Source organism: Notothenia coriiceps, unplaced genomic scaffold (assembly GCF_000735185.1).
Source record: "Notothenia coriiceps isolate Sejong01 unplaced genomic scaffold, NC01 NC01_scaffold00024667, whole genome shotgun sequence".
NCBI lineage: Eukaryota > Metazoa > Chordata > Actinopteri > Perciformes > Nototheniidae > Notothenia > Notothenia coriiceps.
In genome coordinates this window covers 7,483,402-7,501,487 of record NW_011357368.1, presented here as the reverse complement: position 1 = coordinate 7,501,487, position 18,086 = coordinate 7,483,402, and the positions used below count along the sequence as shown (strand labels likewise).

The following is an 18,086-nucleotide window of genomic DNA, read 5'->3' as shown; positions in this document are numbered from 1 at the left end:
GGCTCAATAAATAACAAAGAAGACCTTTGACCGGCACTTTTCAAATTTTGTCCGGAAGATTTCAACTTTAACGGACATGTTGACCAGCGAAAAAATATTCTAACGGGAACTCCGAGTAGTTTATTGTGTGTGTATGGCCACGTCTTACCATTACATTAGTGAGTGTTTAACTAGAATCACAGCATGAGGTTGATTATGTTGCGTTGCTATGGTTACTGACTTTCCAATTTTGGCTAATGCAGATTTATAATAGTGATAGATATAGGTATAATTTATACCTATATCTATATACCTTTATTAGTATACTAATAGTGTTGAGTTAAGATAAAGCAACTGGTCAATATTTCATGTACAACATTAAAAAGGGACAGTTCCCCCCCAAATCCAAAACATATGGTCACACTACAAGTTCCTTTAAACAATAGTGCAATTGATCAATTAAGGCTGTTTTTGTGAAAGTAACTATTACAATTTAACTGAACTACACCAGCCCACTGTGTCGGCGCGCAGAAGGGATGTTGCCTCTGCTCTGGAGGGAGGTTTGTGATGGTGCGAGGTGTAAACATTAATAGCGTCCTTCTCGGCTGAGCTGAAACGTTAGGGTGTTCAGTTGCTAGCATATGAGCCTCTCACTCAAGAGTAGCTGTGTGGTGATAGGGTTGAAACCACAAGCCAGGAACCAGATAGTGCCAATATATTCAAAACAAGGCACATATTATATTCCTACGATATCTCCAGCACTCTGCAACTGGTACCAAAATAGTCTAAACGAATAGATAGCACTACAGTCAAGAGGGCAGATAAGTATCTGATTTTGGGGAACTGTGTTGTGTTAGAACCTGGAGGTGTGAGGTTGGATCCAGAGGGCGCCGGAGCAATGGGTTTGTAGCTCATGGCGAGTTCGGGAGGCAGCTCCCCATACGATGCGCCACTTCCTTCCGACCCGTCAACCCGGTGCTTATACAGCTTTACTGGCGGTTTTGAGCTCCTAAGAGCTGATGCAAAGAAAAAACAAACACACAGAAAAACACATAAATGTATGTTCATCAAGTGTGCAGATATCAAAGGAGTGGAAATGAATTCTTAAGCATGTTTACAGCTTTTTAGGATATACCCTACAGAAATATAACAAGGTAGCTCAATAGCAAACAGAACCCAACCCTTGATATATCTCTCAGTTTATGACATTAAAACGGAAAGTATTGCAAATATTTTGCCAAAATAATGTCAACATTTGTGATCTTGCTTATATGTTCATACATCGAGAACAATAAATATGAGCCGTTAATGTATGAAGTTTTCATTCACACAGATCTTTACAAGGCCTGTGTTTCAAGTTCATCGGTAATGTGTAGGAGTTCTCGTGTCATTTTAACAGCTATCATAAGAGATGACATGAACAAGGAGAGAAAGATGCAGATCCTTGGATAGCTTTGAATGAGTCAAGCTTCATGCTCACTGTCCTTTGCATGCATTTATCTTTAGAAAATCAGACTGCCATGCATTACCACCAGCTTTCAAGAAATGTATCATAATCCGTGATAGCAAATAATGACATACTGACTGAGTAGTTGGCTCTAGCTGCACCAAATAAACTACTTTAAATGTAACAAAAAAATTCCCTTTTACAGCTAAAACATATTTTAAAACTTCACATACTTAATGGTTCCCAGAGAATTAAAAAATACTGCTTGTTTTATAAAATGATCTCCTTAAATAATCCTCACCATCACAATGCACAAAGTGTATGTCTTTGGCTATGCTGTTTCTTAGTTTAATCCTGCATTTTCCTTTAAACATGGTTTGCATCCTTTAAGTGTGTGTTTCATGTTGTCATTTCTGCTTTATTGAACATTAATTTGACATTATGTAAAGCACTTTGAAGTGTGCTCTACGAATGATCTTCTCTTAAACAAACAAGACTTTACATATTATTATCTTATTAGGTTATTTTTTATTATATCATTATTATTATTATTATTATTATACGTTAGTATTGTGAACAACAGAGTTGCACAGCAACAGTTTGTTAATTGTGATGATCTTTTAGATACATATATTCTGTGTAAATGTGAGACGAAACGATTGACATTACAGTTCATCCCTCATAAAAGGTACCTTCAATTAAGACAGTGTTCACTTCTCATTCAAATCTGGTCAATATCACATCTGATAACAAGTTTGGTATGAATTTAACTTGATCAGTTTTATGTATTCAGGCACCTTTCAGAGCGAGGATTATGTTGATGTGATCACCAGAGTTGGGGGAGTGAAACAAAAGCTGACGTTAGCTTCAGGAAGGTGAGGAAGAGCTAACTACTACTAGGTAATGTTAGCTAGATTAGCTAAGGCTAGCTGTCGCCGGTTAGCATAACAACAAGTAGGACGCAGGAAAATAGTCGTGATGCAAAGTAGATATTTCATATACAGACAGTGAATGATATAGAGGTTATCTACACTCGGAACCATTTAGAAGACTATAAACGTGGGGAATGTCCTCACCTTTGTAAGCAGACTTTGAAAATCCTCTGTGAGAAGACAGCTCTTCCCGTGTGTGAGTCTGCGCGGTAGTGATGCGTAGTGGAGTACAGTTTTTTTACTTTTAAAGCGACGTGATTGGATGATTGAGTTACCTATGACGTCTGTTTCAGAGATGTCATCACGTACAGTAACCACAGCGCCAAACATGAAAATTAGTTCCTTTTTATAAACTTTAAAGGTGATGGATTTGATACAAATATTGTTTTTTTTATTCAACTTATTTTAATTTTAGGAAAATGTCATATTCACAATAAGAAATGGCCTGACTAAAAATCTAATTTGCACATTTTTACTTAGAATTAAAACAGTATGCCACCACTATTACAAATATTCATAATAAGAAGCCAATCAAAACTAATTTCTAAAGTATAAAGTATCAATTGTATTTGATCAATATTTTACTTGAAATGTTCACTTTTGTTTGTTTTTTCCGTTATAAGATAAGATGTACTTTATTAATTAATCCCAATTTGGGAGAAGAAATGTGATGCAGAAGCATAAAAAAAACCAAGGTATTGCACATAATAACAAATTAAAAGAGTAGAACGATAAGATAAGAAGTACTTTATTGATCCCAATTTGAGAAATGTTTGCGTTGCAGCAGCATAAAAATACAAGGCATTGTACATTGGAGAAACTAAAAGACTAGAAATAAACAATCAAAGATGTAAACGTCTCAAATAGAAGTAAAATAGCATTAAAAAAGTAAAAAATATACATGTGGAAATACAAATCTACAGTAACAAAATATAAGCAGGATATTATATATACATTAAGTGTGCAAGGAATGGATTATTAAATATTAGATTGAACATAAATATAAAATGTACAGTGTGAATGTTATAAGTCCAGTTAACCAAGGACAAACTGTGGAGAAGTGAGTTCTCTTCCAGCCAGAGGTGAGTTGTTATATAGAGTTATGGCAGTGGGCAGGAATGTTTTCCTGTATCGGTCCTTGTGACAGCGGAGCTGCAGCAGTCTGTTGGAGAAGGATCTCCGCTGTCTGTCCAGCTGCAGGTGGAGATGAAGGAGGGTTATTCATGATGGACAACAGCCTGTTCAGTGTCCACCACAGCTTCAAAGGGGTCCAGTTTGATGCCGAAGACAGAGCCAGCTTTCTTTATCAATTTGTTAAGTCTGCTGGTGATGCTGCCCCCCAGCAGACCGCAGCAAAGAAGAGTGCACTGGCCACAACCGACTGGTAGAAGATCTCCAACATCTTGCTGCACACGTTGAAGGATCTCAGCTTCCTCAGAAAATAGAGTCTGCTCATCCCCTTCTTGTACACAGCGTCAGTGTTGATCCTCCAGTTCGGTCTGTTGTCTAAGTGCACTACTTGTTATCCTCCACCACAACAACATCCTCTCCCAGAATGCACTGGGGCAGTGGAGACAAAAGTATAGTAGTGGGTAAAAGGCATAGAGAGGGCGATTTTGAAGCCAGGCTGAGTGGTGGAGGTGAAATGTTGATTGGAGGAGACTGCAGAGGGCGGAGAGCTAAACCTATTGAAAAAGGTGTTGAGTTTGTTAGCTCTCTCTCCAGGGTGCCTTCAGTTAGTCTATCTCTCCCCTTGAACCCCGTCATGGCCTTCATCCCATTCCAAACCACCCGGCTATTGTTCCGTTGGAGCTTGGCCTGCAGCTTCTTCCTGTAGAAATCTTTGCTCAGCCTCAGCTTGTCCCCTTATGTTTATTTCTTTAAAATGTAGGATTTGTTTGTTCATTGATATTTTCTTGAATAAAGGGGAAATAAAAGAGTTTAACTGGTGTGCAGTTATTGTGTCATTATTCCACATATATCACGTGAACATTTCTTAAACCATAACTTGTTTAGTTTAAGGCTTGATGCTTTTTAAACGTGGGTGAATACAGTGAACAATGCTATTTACACCCGGGTGACTATAGGCAACAATGCTTTATGCACCCAGGTGAAAATAGTGAACAATGCTATTTGCACCTGGCATTGTTCACTACAGTCACCTGGGTGCAAATACCATCTGCCTTTTTATTTTGCCACAACAGTATCAAAGAAGCCGAACTGGTTTACTTACCACCATAGATGTATAAAGAGAACTCCCTCTGCAAAGTCTTCCTATCAATACCATTTTACTTGACTAAACTAGCTAAATCAACTTGGCTCAACTAGTTACATTAGCTCATATATAACCATTTCATTTAGATTATAAAAACAGTGAGAAAAACCTAGCATTTTCGTAAAGGGTATATTTGTGTTTAATGTATCCTACATTTGTATCCCTCACTCCAAAGACTATCTCTAAAAAGATGTCTTCAACTCCAATTATGACATGACTTTTGGAGCAGGCTTTGCCGCTTCTAGTCTAATGTATCACTTTAGGCATTATGTGACAAGGTGAGGGAGAGGGGTTTTTTGCTGGGTGGGTATAGCTGAATGGCTATGGTGTAGTGTAGCCCTTCTCCCGGGTGCATATATCCACCCCTTTAGTTTAATGCATGAATATTCATCAGGTGATCATGGCGGTACTTTATGTTTTTCTAGAAGGGCAGGTGTTGGACAGAAAGGACTAGCCGTGCTTTTGACAGTTCCCACCAGGTACAATGAGATGAGTTTTATCTAATGAAATTCCCTGGCTGAAAGAACATGAACAATAACAAAAGAAAAAGGAGAGTGCAAAAATGTACCCTGTTTGACACAAAAGGGTACCATGGGCGGGTAAAAGTAAATTAGCTAATTCTGCTGGGTTTAAAAAAAAAAGGAGATAATGGATTATCCAGTCCCTTGCACATTACCAGTTATGATGACAGACATTTCTTAGACTTAGACATTTGCCGGTTCTTTGGTTGAATGAAAAGTGTCTACTTGAATGCAACACCTCGTGTTTTTAGGCATGATGGAATTCGTCTTTTAGGCCTGGTTCTCAAATGTGTGATAACTATCCTTTTTGCTGTGTTATTGAGCATTACTTGGACAGGTTTGAAAAAAATTATGTGACATTTAGTTTTAAATGTGATGCAAAATACTTGTCTGTTACTAAGCTACAGTCCAAATCAGCGTAGAAATAAAAGCCAGTGACAATAATTAAGGATGATTACAGAGAAAAGCAGGATCAGCTATGGATAGGCTTTTAAGCAGATATATAAAGGGTATTTGGATAATTAAGCAGGTATTTGGCTCAAACCTAAGGCGCATTCAATACCGAAGAAACCCTTGATGTGTCCCCATTAAAATATTGAAAAATCGCAATGACTAAGAATGACATTATTTCAAGTTTCTGGGATGTACCTGTGAAGTGTCACAATGAGAGGAATAGATGTTATAACAAATATTTGATACTTAAAAATAGAGTCTGAATCGTCTGGTTCATTCAACAGTTTAATAATGGCTCAGTGATTGGATCATCTTTCTTCTTTTAGGCTAAAAGATGGATTCAACTAGCTTGAGCTGTGTCACCTTTTATTCAATAGTGCGGGTTATTCATTATTGGTTCACCAGAGCAGTTGAAATTGGAAATTAGTCTGCACTCATGGCAGGGAAGCAATCTGACAAATTTCTCCCTAACCTCTTAAGCCCTGAGCCTGTTTTTCAGGTTTCAGGCTCCAAAATGCCACTAACACAGCAAAGACTATATCTTCACTTCTAAAAGGGGTAAATTAATCATCTTTTCTCTCAAAGCAAGGTTACATCTGTGAGTTGGATGTAGAAGTGTCAGAATCAATATAGATGTTTTTATTTTAAAGTAAATTCAGATGGAACATAGTAAAAACATGTAAATTCTAATGTCCGCTTAAAAAAAAAACATTACTTATAAAACCACCCTTGAATGATGGGTTAGTAGACTAATACAGTTTAGGAATCGAAACTATAACAAATAATAAGTACCCTGTATCAAGATTGATGCAAAACAAGTGAAATTTGACCTTTTTAGAGAGGTTTAGAAAAATAAAGTCCAGGCGGACTCACCTCTGGGTAATTTGGGAACCATCAGTTCCATTTGACCTTTTTCACTGTAAAAATCATTTTATTACTTTGAATTATCACTATAGGTATTCATTCCATCCAAATACAACTGTTGTGAAAAAATAAAAAAAACATACTTGTTATCCTCTTAGGCCCCACAATACTAACAGTGAGCCTCTGGATTAGCCCCGAGCGAAAAATGCTAACCTATTACTGCACCGAAAATCACTCCTAGCTCCCTTATTACTTATCCTAGCTGCACATCCAACACATCGTTTATGATCGTAAAGACACAGAATCTAACGGTGCCCACCTCAACACTGAAAGATACAAACTCGCGACGTTATCAACAAAAACGTACATCAAAACAAGTGGCGCTAGGTAGCCCACAATGCTAACATGGTTTACCTTCGTCGTCTTTGTCTGGTCTAAACTGGTCTTCAATGGCATTAAAACGATAACAACGATGATGTAGTTAATCCATAGGTTAATATCCAATGTGGCTGTTTCCCCTTTGAAATGTTCTGATAATCTATAAGCAATAAAACTGCAATTCCGTTATCTGCTGTCCGCTCTGTGCTCCGTGCACTCTGGGTCCTGCAATTCATGCAATTCCTTACGGTAGTAAACAATAAATGAAGTCGGCTGTGAATGTTCTCACGCTGGCTGGCATTCTTCATACTTTACGCAGGACCATATCTCTGGAACCCATTGGTCGATTTGGGTGATTTACACCTTTTTCTTAACCAAAATATCCAATAGAATCGAGGGGCAGTTCCCAAATCCACGTAAACATTACCATTGAGGACGTAATAGAGAAGCAAACAAAGCATATCTGAAAGTACAAGCCTGGACAGCAAAACGTTATACCCAGTATATTGCCATAAATATGATGGTGGATTATCAGTAAAAATGTCTACGTGACACAAAGACATTGGATTAACCTTGAGCGGGGTTTTTATTCCGGTGAACACAACTTTTGATCACAAATCAAAAAAGGTAAGACGTAATTATTGTAATATTTTTGAAACCGGATGTTGTTTAGTTTCTCTTTTCTGGATGATAGCTCCGCAATTCGGGGTCCTACAGTGATGAAATTACATGTGTGGAATATGTTGAGTCTCAGCTTTAATCGGATATCTTGTTTGTGCAGTGACGATAAGTAATAAGCGCATTGCTACCGTGAGTGCTGTGCAAACGTCCGTTAGCATTAGTTAGCATTTTTTCGCTCCATGCTAATTCAAAGGCTTGGTATTACTCTTGTGTTTCTTTTAGCGAAACATGGTTCATATTGTTAGTTAGCTGAGTTTCTTATCGTTAAAAGGGTATAGAACATTAATAGTTTCATAAATGTTAAGAAGCCCTGAGACATAGTCTCGTAAAAAAGCGGTGGGGTGGGTCCACTGGGGGGACCCTCTGGGTTAAGAGGTTAAGATATACTTAAATTATCACCTGCAGAGGGATCTAGATTTACAGATGTAGCGATTCATTTCAGACGACAGTTTGAAACGCGAGGGCCGTGATTGGTACGTGATCTGCCCTCGCTCAAGGGAAAACCTCCAGCTTGACTTGAGACCGCCCCCGTGATAGATAAATGTAATTATAATGNGTCCTGATTTCTCCTAGTGGCTTCCAAACGGTGGTTTTGACCTTCCTAACCCTGTGAGATACTCAAAGCTGAAATGGCACACTGTGGAGATTTTCTTGAAAGTTCTGTTTACATTCAACATTTCTAATTATACAGTGGGGCAAAAAAGTATTTAGTCAGCCACCAATTGTGCAAGTTCTCCCACTTAAAAAGATGAGAGAGGCCTGTAATTTTCATCCTAGGTATACCTCAACTATGAGAGACAAAATGAGGAAAAAGAAAATCCAGAAAATCACATTGTCTGATTTTTAAAGAATTTATTTGCAAAATTATGGTGGAAAATAAGTATTTGGTCAATAACAAAAGTTCATCTCAATACTTTGTTATATACCCTTTGTTGGCAATGACAGAGGTCAAACGTTTTCTGTAAGTCTTCACAAGGTTTTCCACACACTGTTGCTGGTATTTTGGCCCATTCCTCCATGCAGATCTCCTCTAGAGCAGTGATGTTTTGGGGCTGTCGCTGGGCAACACGACTTTCAACTCCCTCAAAGATTTTCTATGGGGTTGAGATCTGGAGACTGGCTGGCCACTCCAGGACCTTGAAATGCTTCTTACGAAGCCACTCCTTCGTTGCCCGGGCGGTGTGTTTGGGATCATTGTCATGCTGAAAGACCCAGCCACGTTTCATCTTCAATGCCCTTGCTGATGGAAGGAGGTTGTCACTCAAAATCTCACGATACATGGCCCATTCATTCTTTCCTTTACACGGATCAGTCGTCCTGGTCCCTTTGCAGAAAAACAGCCCCAAAGCATGATGTTTCCACCCCCATGTTTCACAGTAGGTATGGTGTTCTTTGGATGCAACTCAGCATTCTTTCTCCTCCAAACACGTCTAGTTGAGTTTTTACCAAAAAGTTTATTTTGTTTCATCTGACCATATGACATTCTCCCAATCCTCTTCTGGATCATCTAAATGCTCTCTAGCAAACTTCAGACGGGCCTGGACATGTACTGGCTTAAGCAGGGGGACACGTCTGGCACTGCAGGATTTGAGTCCCTGGCGGCGTAGTGTGTTACTGATGGTAGCCTTTGTTACTTTGGTCACAGCTCTCTGCAGGTCATTGACTAGGTCCCCCCGTGTGGTTCTGGGATTTTTGCTCACCGTTCTTGTGATCATTTTGACCCCACGGGGTGAGATCTTGCGTGGAGCCCCAGATCGAGGGAGATTATCAGTGGTCTTGTATGTCTTCCATTTTCTAATAATTGCTCCCACAGTTGATTTCTTCACACCAAGCTGCTTACCTATTGCAGATTCAGTCTTCCCAGCCTGGTGCAGGTCTACAATTTTGTTTCTGGTGTCCTTTGACAGCTCTTTGGTCTTGGCCATAGTGGAGTTTGGAGTGTGACTGTTTGAGGTTGTGGACAGGTATCTTTTATACTGATAACGAGTTCAAACAGGTGCCATTAATACAGTTAACAAGTGGAGAACAGATGAGGCTCTTAAAGAAGAAGTTACAGGTCTGTGAGAGCCAGAAATCTTGTTTGTTTGTAGGTGACCAAATACTTATTTTCCACCATAATTTGCAAATAAATTCTTTAAAAATCAGACAATGTGAGTTTCTGGATTTATTTTTTCTCATTTTGTCTCTCATAGTTGAGGTATACCTAGGATGAAAATTACAGGCCTCTCTCATCTTTTTAAGTGGGAGAACTTGCACAATTGGTGGCTGACTAAATACATTTTTGCCCCACTGTAACAGTGTTTGCCTCTCGATGCAAGAATAACAAAAATGTAATGTATGAATGCTGTCAACCGTGAGTAGCAACAAAGACTGGAAATGTGAAAGTGATCCAAATGGCTCCTCTTTAAGAACGGGATTGAGTGTGTGGGACACAAACATTGCGGGGACAGCATAGGGACTGTGGAGGGAACATTCCATATTTTCCTTCTTAAATAAATTGCCTGCTAACTATTACTATAACAAACTTTGCTATTTTTTTCTTTTCCCTCTCTCCGCTTAATCCTCTAACTCACAGAGTCAGTGGAAGACATCCCATCAGTGAAAAAAAGCATCCAGCAGGCGATCAGTCAGGCCAGCAAGCTGCTGCACACCCTCAGCCACGACTACAAGAAGCTGGAGGTGAGAGACAGGATGAGAAGTAACTTCACAAGCTGGTCATCTGACCAGGATTTAGAGAATGATAAGCACTGGGAAAGTTGGCTGTGCAATAGTATGAGAGTAATAATCATTAGAGAAATGTCAGTGTCAATTTAAAGCTGTTTTGATGGCAAAACACACACGTTTCAGCTTTTCTCACTGAAACGTGATGTCATATGATTCTCTGAAGAATAGTGTAGGTGTTATCAATGTGGCAGCGTACTCTGAGAAAAATATTAGTTAGGTGCATTACTAAATCATTTATCATTCAATACTCAATCCTAGACATATTAAGATTAGAATAGTATAACATGAAATAACTATATACAGTTGTTTCAACACACTCCATTTATTTTATACAGTTGAAGAAAAGCTAGGAAAACCCAGACCCAGATGGTATTGTGGGAACTGTGACCCCTCTGGCATTTGGAGCTAGTTTACATATTTAAGAAAAACAATCACCTTTTCTTTGATGAACCCAAGAGTGAAACTAAGCTCCAAACCACAAAGTGAAGAAGCACACAAGTTTAGAGACCTTCTCTCCAATTGAGAACTTTCAGTTCCTTAATACTTCTTTACAAATCCATATGAAGAGAAATACATCATTGAAAAACCCTTGGAATCTGCACTGACAAATGTAACAGCCATGTTTCTGGGTTTGCCTCTGAACAGTCGGATCTCCTTGCTCATTGTTGGATCATTTATGCATGATCGCAGTGGAACCTAGCTTAGCATACTCTTACCCCGGGATTCCACCGGGTCCGTCTGCGCCGCGGTTTTGTTCAGACCTTCTACAGCGTCATACCCCACCGGACGCGTTTCGGAAGCGGAGCGTCTTGCGTGCCGGCTCACAGTTTTTGTTGATTTGGGCATATTTCCTGGACAGGCTACTTTGTACAGACAAAGTTAATAATAATTGTTATAGTCCAGTTATAAACGACATGAATCAAAGATGTGTTGCTGTATTTAGTGGTAAAAAAAAAATGCATTCATCATCATAATTATTATATAATTTACACAGTGCCTGTAAACCGGAGGAGAACGCTGGCATTTCTCCTCCTACTTGAAAGAGTATGGAGGGATAGGGTCTGCAAAATTACTTTATTTTGGGGATTGACTGTATGCTCAAAGCGGTCCACTTCCTGCCAGGCGCCTCTGCAACGCCTCACGCCTCGCGTCAAAAATAGACCAGCCGCCTATTTTTAGCGGAACCCAGCGCCGAGACGCTTCTGGTACTCTTCTGGGACTCTTCTGGGCCGTAACGCGGAGCGTCTGGTGGAATAGCTCCCATTGACTAGAGTGGCCGCGACCGTTGTGAACGCCGCGGCGCAGACGGACCCGGTAGAATACAGGGGTTAAGCTGCCTTCACATGATATGAGATTTGTTCTTGGCTCACCACAAGGTATGGCACAGAGCCTTGGGGTGGCAGCTAGTTAGCTTTGTTTCTATGGTTATGTCCCCTGCTTAATACAGCTGTATTCTAATTGGTTGTGCTTTGTATGGTCAGCATGATGAATTGTATTACAAAGTGCCTTATAGTTAGTTAAGTTCCATTGCCTTTGTCCCTCCTGCTCCTGTTCTCACAGCTCATTGGCTCTCTCCTATCTGCAGGACTTCATTAACCAGCTGATGGCTCTGGAGACAGCCATCACTCAGGCTCGGTCTCTGAAGGCCAAGTTTGCCACTTGTGAGGGCGGGACGGCAGAGGACACAGAAGAGCTAGAGAAGTAAGTTACACATGGTTTTATTTGAGCAGCGTGTCAGACAGAGACACAGAGAAAGACATTCTGTACAACTGTGAGGTGTTGTTACGCCAAACAGGGCCTCAAATGTAAACCATACAAATCTGTAAAGTTTTGTGACATCATCTTACACAGTTAGTTGTGACAAAATCTGTCAAAAGACCTAAACAGATGGTATTGCTGCTCTGTAGGACCACATTTTGAGAACTAAATATGTTGAGGCATCTCTTAGCTTCGATGCGCCACAAACCTGGAACTATCTCTTGTGAATTGTCTTTTTGTTTGTTTTCTTGTTCATTATAATCTGTTAATCTGTTAATGCCTATGTTAAGCACTTTGAATTGCCTTTGTGATTGTATAAATAAATAACCTGAACCAGTGCCACTGAAGTCATGTTTAACTTCCTGCTCCAGGTTTGTGAGCTCTCTCCTGGAGGATCCGGAGGTGGTGGTGCTGGGGGCTGGGCAGGGGCCGGCCGGCAGCATCATCCACAGGCTGTTCATCAACTCTCAGAGGGTAAGACCCCCCCTCTCCCCCTGGTTGTCTCATTATATGGTGGTGGTACTTCAGTGTATTGTTTCATGTGTTTTCTCACTGTGATAGTGTTAAGTAGCTTTTTGAGGTAATGGGCAACCAGCGTTTCCTCAGATCTTCAGACATGATTTCTTTTTTATACATTTCCTGTATTCGAATGTATTTTTTCTGTGTCTTTTCCTGCTGCTTTCGTGAAGCTGGCTGACTTCACCAGTGACGAGGTAACCATAGCAACGAGACTTCCTGTAAACCTCTACCCCTCAACAGTCCCTGAGTAACACAGAAATATACAAACATGCCTGGTCTCCAGATTATTCTTTTAACTCATTTGACTAATTCATACCTCCAATAGAGTTGTGCAGGAATGAGTCCTAAAACCTGGACATTAGTGAGTATTATTTACAAGATCTGTGATTAACACAAGCTGAAGAGATTTCCAGGTTTTGTTCTACGACATATAATCAGTAAATACCCCACCCCACATTACCATCGCTAAGCCAAAGGCTACAAATGTTTAGCATTGAGCGTTCCCTTGTCTCATTTGGTCGTTTTTATGACACAAAGAAGTTTCAGGCATTCACCTGTGGGGGATTTCCTGATTTATTTCATGTTGTAGAACTGGGGTTACGTACTGTAACCCAGCTTCTATGAGTATAGGCGCAGCCCTCTAAGGCTATTGCTATTGGGTAATCCCTCCTGCACGTGTGCAGCACTGACAGACTTAATCCACGCCCACCTATGACGTGGGCCCCACCTCCGGGCTCACTTCCGTATAAATAGGAAGTAGGCCCTACCATCTACTCCCACACAAACAGCTTTTCTTCAGCTATTCGCGGAGCCAGTGGGGCCCGACCCTTAGAGGGCTGCGCCTATACTCATAGAAGCTGGGTTAACTTACAGTACGTAACCCCAGTTCTATATCGTATAAGGCTTCGCCCTCTAAGGCTATCGCTATTGGGTTAAGGGCGAAGCAGGATGTAGTCTACGCCCCACTGGTTCCGTCCGTTACCAGAAGCACAAAACACACCTACTCAGTTAATAACCCATGTCCATTTCGTCTTGCGTAAATGGAGCATCACATTCCCAGGGAATATAGCATTTAAAAAATGAATATTCTCCATCAGGGAACGAGGGTAGGCTTACTTAGGCTACCTGTCGTTTATAAAAGATAGAGACCGAGTCTCATTAAATAAAACGATCAAGAGAGGGGAAAAAGGGCAGCTCTCTCAGTGCCTACAGGCAGGAGAGAGGGAACGCAATTAAAAACCCCGACATTACTCATTCTGACAGGCTATTCAGTACTGAATGTGTCAGAGAGGAATGGGAGACATCCCTCAAATAAAAACGAATAAAAGAACGGGGTGAAGACCAAGATGCAGCAGTGCAAATGTCTTCCACTGTCATTCCTCCGTGCAACGCCGTAGAGGTTGAAATTCCCCTGGTGCTGTGCGCTTTAATGTTCTCCGGGGGATCCAACCCAGAGGAAACATACGCCTGTGACACCGCCTCACATAGCCAGTGTGACAGGCGCTGTGTAGATAGAGGCTGCCCTAATGAGCGCTCTCTATAATGTACAAACAGACTCTGGGATTTGCGTAAAGCAGCCGTGCGTGCAATCTAGCCTGCCAGTGCGCGCGCGGGACAGAGGAGATGAAATGTGGCTTCTTCCTCCGATGTGTGAGGAGGGGGAAAGAAGCCATCCAAGGTTATCACTCTTGATCTAAAAGAGGGCTGAGGCCGGATGATTCCCCGAATACCGAGCTTTCCTAGGTAGATCCGATATTTTGAGAGGCTCTCAAACGGTTCAGTGCACCGACTTACAAATGCAAACCGTCCGTCCCGGAAAGTCAATGCTAGCAAATTGTAGACTCGACCCGTGTAGTTCTACTACCACTCTTCGGATTGTAGATAAATTCATACACGTTAATGTCCCGCAACACTAACAACTTTATCCGCACAATCGCCAGAACGACAAGTTTTCTTCCTTACTTTGTGACATCTAGTGGTTGTGAACGGCGAAATAAAAATAAGTGTCGCGCTCGTTCAAGCTTGCAACAGCGTCCATTTTCTCAAGGGTTCTAACGGAGGACGCACGTTATTTTCACCAGGGAAAGTCACAAAGTAATGATAATACAGACCTACAAAGAGATAAATATAACGACGGACGGGTAATTACACCATACAACGGGAGTCACGAATGAACGGACATCTACACAAAGGCTCCAGCGAGTTGCCTCTCAATGTGCTCTGCACTGCAGTATAAATGTGTTCTGCCGTAGGAAAGATCGGGTATTGTGAATGATTCGCCGGAAAGAGCCGCGTTGAAGACAGTCTTAGGACTGTCACCCACTGCAGTGCCTGGGATGCCAGGTAATATAGTATGTCAGATATCCGGCGAAAGTGTGCGCGCTGAACGGCATGAAGTCACGCCGTGACTTAGGCGGGGTCCCCCGATCGACGTTAGCGTAAAGTGTGGCGTCATGAAAGGACTCCGTTCTACATTGCGACTGCAGTGAACAGAAGAAAGAAGAAACCAAAAATGAACGGGCGCGGCGTTTTGGTGCGTGCCGCTATGTTTTTTTTTACACTTTCGTTCTTGATGTGCCCTCGCATTTTCGGGTGGGCGAATGACGTACGTAATGATTAATATATATATATATACATATATATTGAATCATCCGAGTCGTCTGGCATCACGTTTCTATTTCAAGGTACTATATAGATGATTATCACTTAAGCGTAGTTCGAAGTGGTCTTCTACTTCAAGTATAGGAAGGATTCATGCACAATGAAATACAGGGTATGATCTTAGCTCGAGTTTACTGAAGTTTGGTTTGTTTTACCAGGTTCGTTTCTTAGAACACGTGGTACTTCGACCCAATAAATGGTTTATTTTTATGGGTACATATTGTTACCTGAATAGAAATAGGATAAACTACAATGAGGGACTATAATGGGGGAGCCGACGTAAAACCTTTTCGCTGTATTTTGGCAAACAAAAACCACAAACAAGGGAATAAATAGATTTTGTTTACTGTACTATTTAATGAAACACAAAACACCGACCACATTCTGAACACAAAAAGACGGGGACGGAAACGACGGTTCGCAACGCGCCATCTAATTTAAGTTGGTGGCTGGGACAGACGGATGCAGTGTAAGAACGTAAGACGTTTAAAACCCGCACCCTGTGTTTTTATTTCCGGAAGCGGATCAAAACGAAAACAAAAATAACGGTGTCAGTTCTGTATTGTTATTGCCGTAGTGCGCGAGTTCACGAAAAAAACGCTTGTAGCGAGTTTGTAAACCTCAACCCTTGACGAAAAGAACATCGTTCGGACCGACGGTGGCAGCGAGTGCTCCATGTAACGGTCTTCGGCGCTGTGAAAGGAGTAGTAACGTGGCGAGGCCACAACATCATGCACAACAGTATTGACGGGAAATTTCGATGTTTTTTGGAATGAGCAGTCCCGGACACCTACACGCCAAAACAATCGGGCCTCCTTTATTTTACACGGACCGGGATTGTTTTTTTTTAAGTCTCAGGATTGCCCCGCAACGCCCCAACACGTTACAGCCGGTCGGTTATCTGTATCTAATCTTTAAAGCGGAGAAAATAGTGGTCGCAAGCAACGGGTGGAGAGATCGTCCCGTGTTTCTTTTTACCCGGTTTTCTCCAGGGCCGTGACTCGTCAGGGGCCCCGCGACCATCACTTGGCGTTGTAATAAAACGCATGATTGTGCCTTTGATCTTTTGGTTTCGATGGTCCCCTTTCAGGACGCACACCTTACGGACCGAATACCACATAAGTGCAACGGCCGAAACAACCTCGAGGGACGAGGACGCGCGGGGCGGGGGGGCGGGGGGGGATGAGGGAACTCGGGTCAAGACGAGACTGGAGAGCCGAGCGAGCCGGTGAGACAAGACTACTCATGTGGCAATGTCGACCTGTAGTCGACTAATAGCCACAGTCTTTACCGGCCCAATCGTTGTCTTTTATGTGGCTCATTACTGTTTGTACCTACTCTTACGAACGCACCCCCAAGGGCCCGACGGCACAGAACGCGCCCCTGCACGGGATCCGAGCGACGTGACGCTCCTGCGCGCTGCGTCGACACCACTCCGACCCGAATGACCACACGCAAAGGACGCAACGCGGGACGCACCAAAGTCGCGTTGTGTCGGGCTTTGGGTCGGGCTCGTGTGTCTGTGTGGGCGTCGGACCGACCACTCGAGACACACACACGAAGTGCGTGTCTAAGTGCGTCCAGAGCGGCGGGGCAGGGGGCAGAGTGCGGGCAGGTGTGTGTCCGTACTTTTTTTTAGAAAGTTTCGTAGCGGGTAAGTGAACTTACCCACTGCATCTTCTAAACGATTAAGAAGCGGGCTTGACGTAAGGACACCCCCTCGCCTCGTACCGCCCGAAACGTTCGGTAGCACTCGGTAGTTTCAACTCGTCTACCAAGTTTGAAAACGTACGGAGGGTTACGGACGCACGGCTTCGACCGGTAGTCGGTGTAGTTTAGGCGAAATACGTTTAGGGCCGGGTCACGTTCGCGGGATGGTTAGTTTGGCGCACATAACATACGTCTATGGCGGACGGTCAGAAAGGTATACAGTATTTTACGCCTCCTATTTTAATTAGTAGCGCGATCCTTTACAAGGGCCAGGAAATGCTGACGGTAAGAGACAAGGCGGCCCACCTGCGGCGAAGCACGTTCTGGAACGCGGGTCCCACAATGCATGCGAAAAAGGTGGTCAGGGAGCGTGAGGGAGCCCCAAGGACCTGGCTCACGTCCTCCTCGCGACCTATCGCGCAGCAATTATCGGGGGCCTCGCGTGTAACTCGCAGCGACCGGGCAAAGGGACGTATTTATGTTGCAAAAACCCCCGCCCCTCCCCCCCGCCCCCCACCCCACCCGGCCCCCCTGCGTACGGGGACTTCGCCCTTGTGAGAAATCTTCTCCGGAACCGGAGAGAGTTCTACAACACTCATATAAGTCCGCCAGATCGCCCGGTGCAGGTGGTCCCGCAGGAATGTGTCGGTTTCCCTTTGGGCAAGGTCGCGAAACCACACATCCCTTGTCCGAACCTGCAATGCAAGGGGACGGAGTGGCGACGGACAAGTAAAGGAGGTCGACCAACGACCTGTCCTTAAACCGGATATCGTGCTATTTTTTGTCATACGGCGACGGTAAAGAAGTACGGTGCAAATCCAAAAACTCCTGTCGTGCACAAATCAGTGGGAGACTGTTTTGCAAAAAGATGCTCCTCACGGAATGTCTCTGAGTCGGCCACAGTGACGCGGAAATCGCGGAGTTACCCTAAACCGGAAATCACGACGGGCGGCGTGACCCAATTCAGAGAAAACTTGGTAAAACATCCAAAGAGAGAGAGAGACAATCAAAACACAGTCGGTTCATCCCGAGACGGAGAATCGAGACTGTTAGTCGAATTTTCCCACTCACTAAAACAGACGAGAAGAGCCAACCGAGGCAGTACGAGAGGTCTAGGTTCCTCTACCGTCGAGTCGACTATACGCGGGCCTTTGGGCCGCAACATACGGTTTCCGACTAGTGTC

The 18,086-nt window shown here is 42.7% G+C and overlaps 3 protein-coding genes across 6 annotated transcripts in view; 1 reads left to right on the top strand and 2 right to left on the bottom strand.

Moving 5' to 3' along the window:
- The window catches only part of cdk2ap2 (cyclin dependent kinase 2 associated protein 2), a 7,285-nt gene extending 4,713 nt beyond the window's left edge, over positions 1–2,572 (bottom strand). The window contains exons 1-2 of the mRNA XM_010782631.1: positions 2,503–2,572; positions 840–995 (exon numbers count right to left, since the gene is read on the bottom strand). Of these exons, the coding sequence (XP_010780933.1) occupies positions 840–894 (55 nt within the window). The 5' untranslated portion in view covers positions 895–995; positions 2,503–2,572. The remainder of the gene's footprint in view (positions 1–839; positions 996–2,502) is intronic.
- topbp1 (DNA topoisomerase II binding protein 1) overlaps positions 1–18,086 on the bottom strand; it is a 976,277-nt gene that overhangs the window by 792,031 nt on the left and 166,160 nt on the right. The gene's annotated exons all lie outside the window — the stretch shown is intronic.
- The window catches only part of LOC104955325 (rab3 GTPase-activating protein catalytic subunit-like), a 15,568-nt gene continuing 7,574 nt past the window's right edge, over positions 10,093–18,086 (top strand). The window contains exons 1-4 of one of the 2 annotated variants that reach the window (XM_010782632.1): positions 10,093–10,209; positions 11,840–11,955; positions 12,384–12,486; positions 12,702–12,725. In XM_010782632.1, the coding sequence (XP_010780934.1) occupies positions 11,858–11,955; positions 12,384–12,486; positions 12,702–12,725 (225 nt within the window). In that variant the 5' untranslated portion in view covers positions 10,093–10,209; positions 11,840–11,857. The remainder of the gene's footprint in view (positions 10,210–11,839; positions 11,956–12,383; positions 12,487–12,701; positions 12,726–18,086) is intronic. The other variant, XM_010782633.1, reaches the window with a different exon arrangement.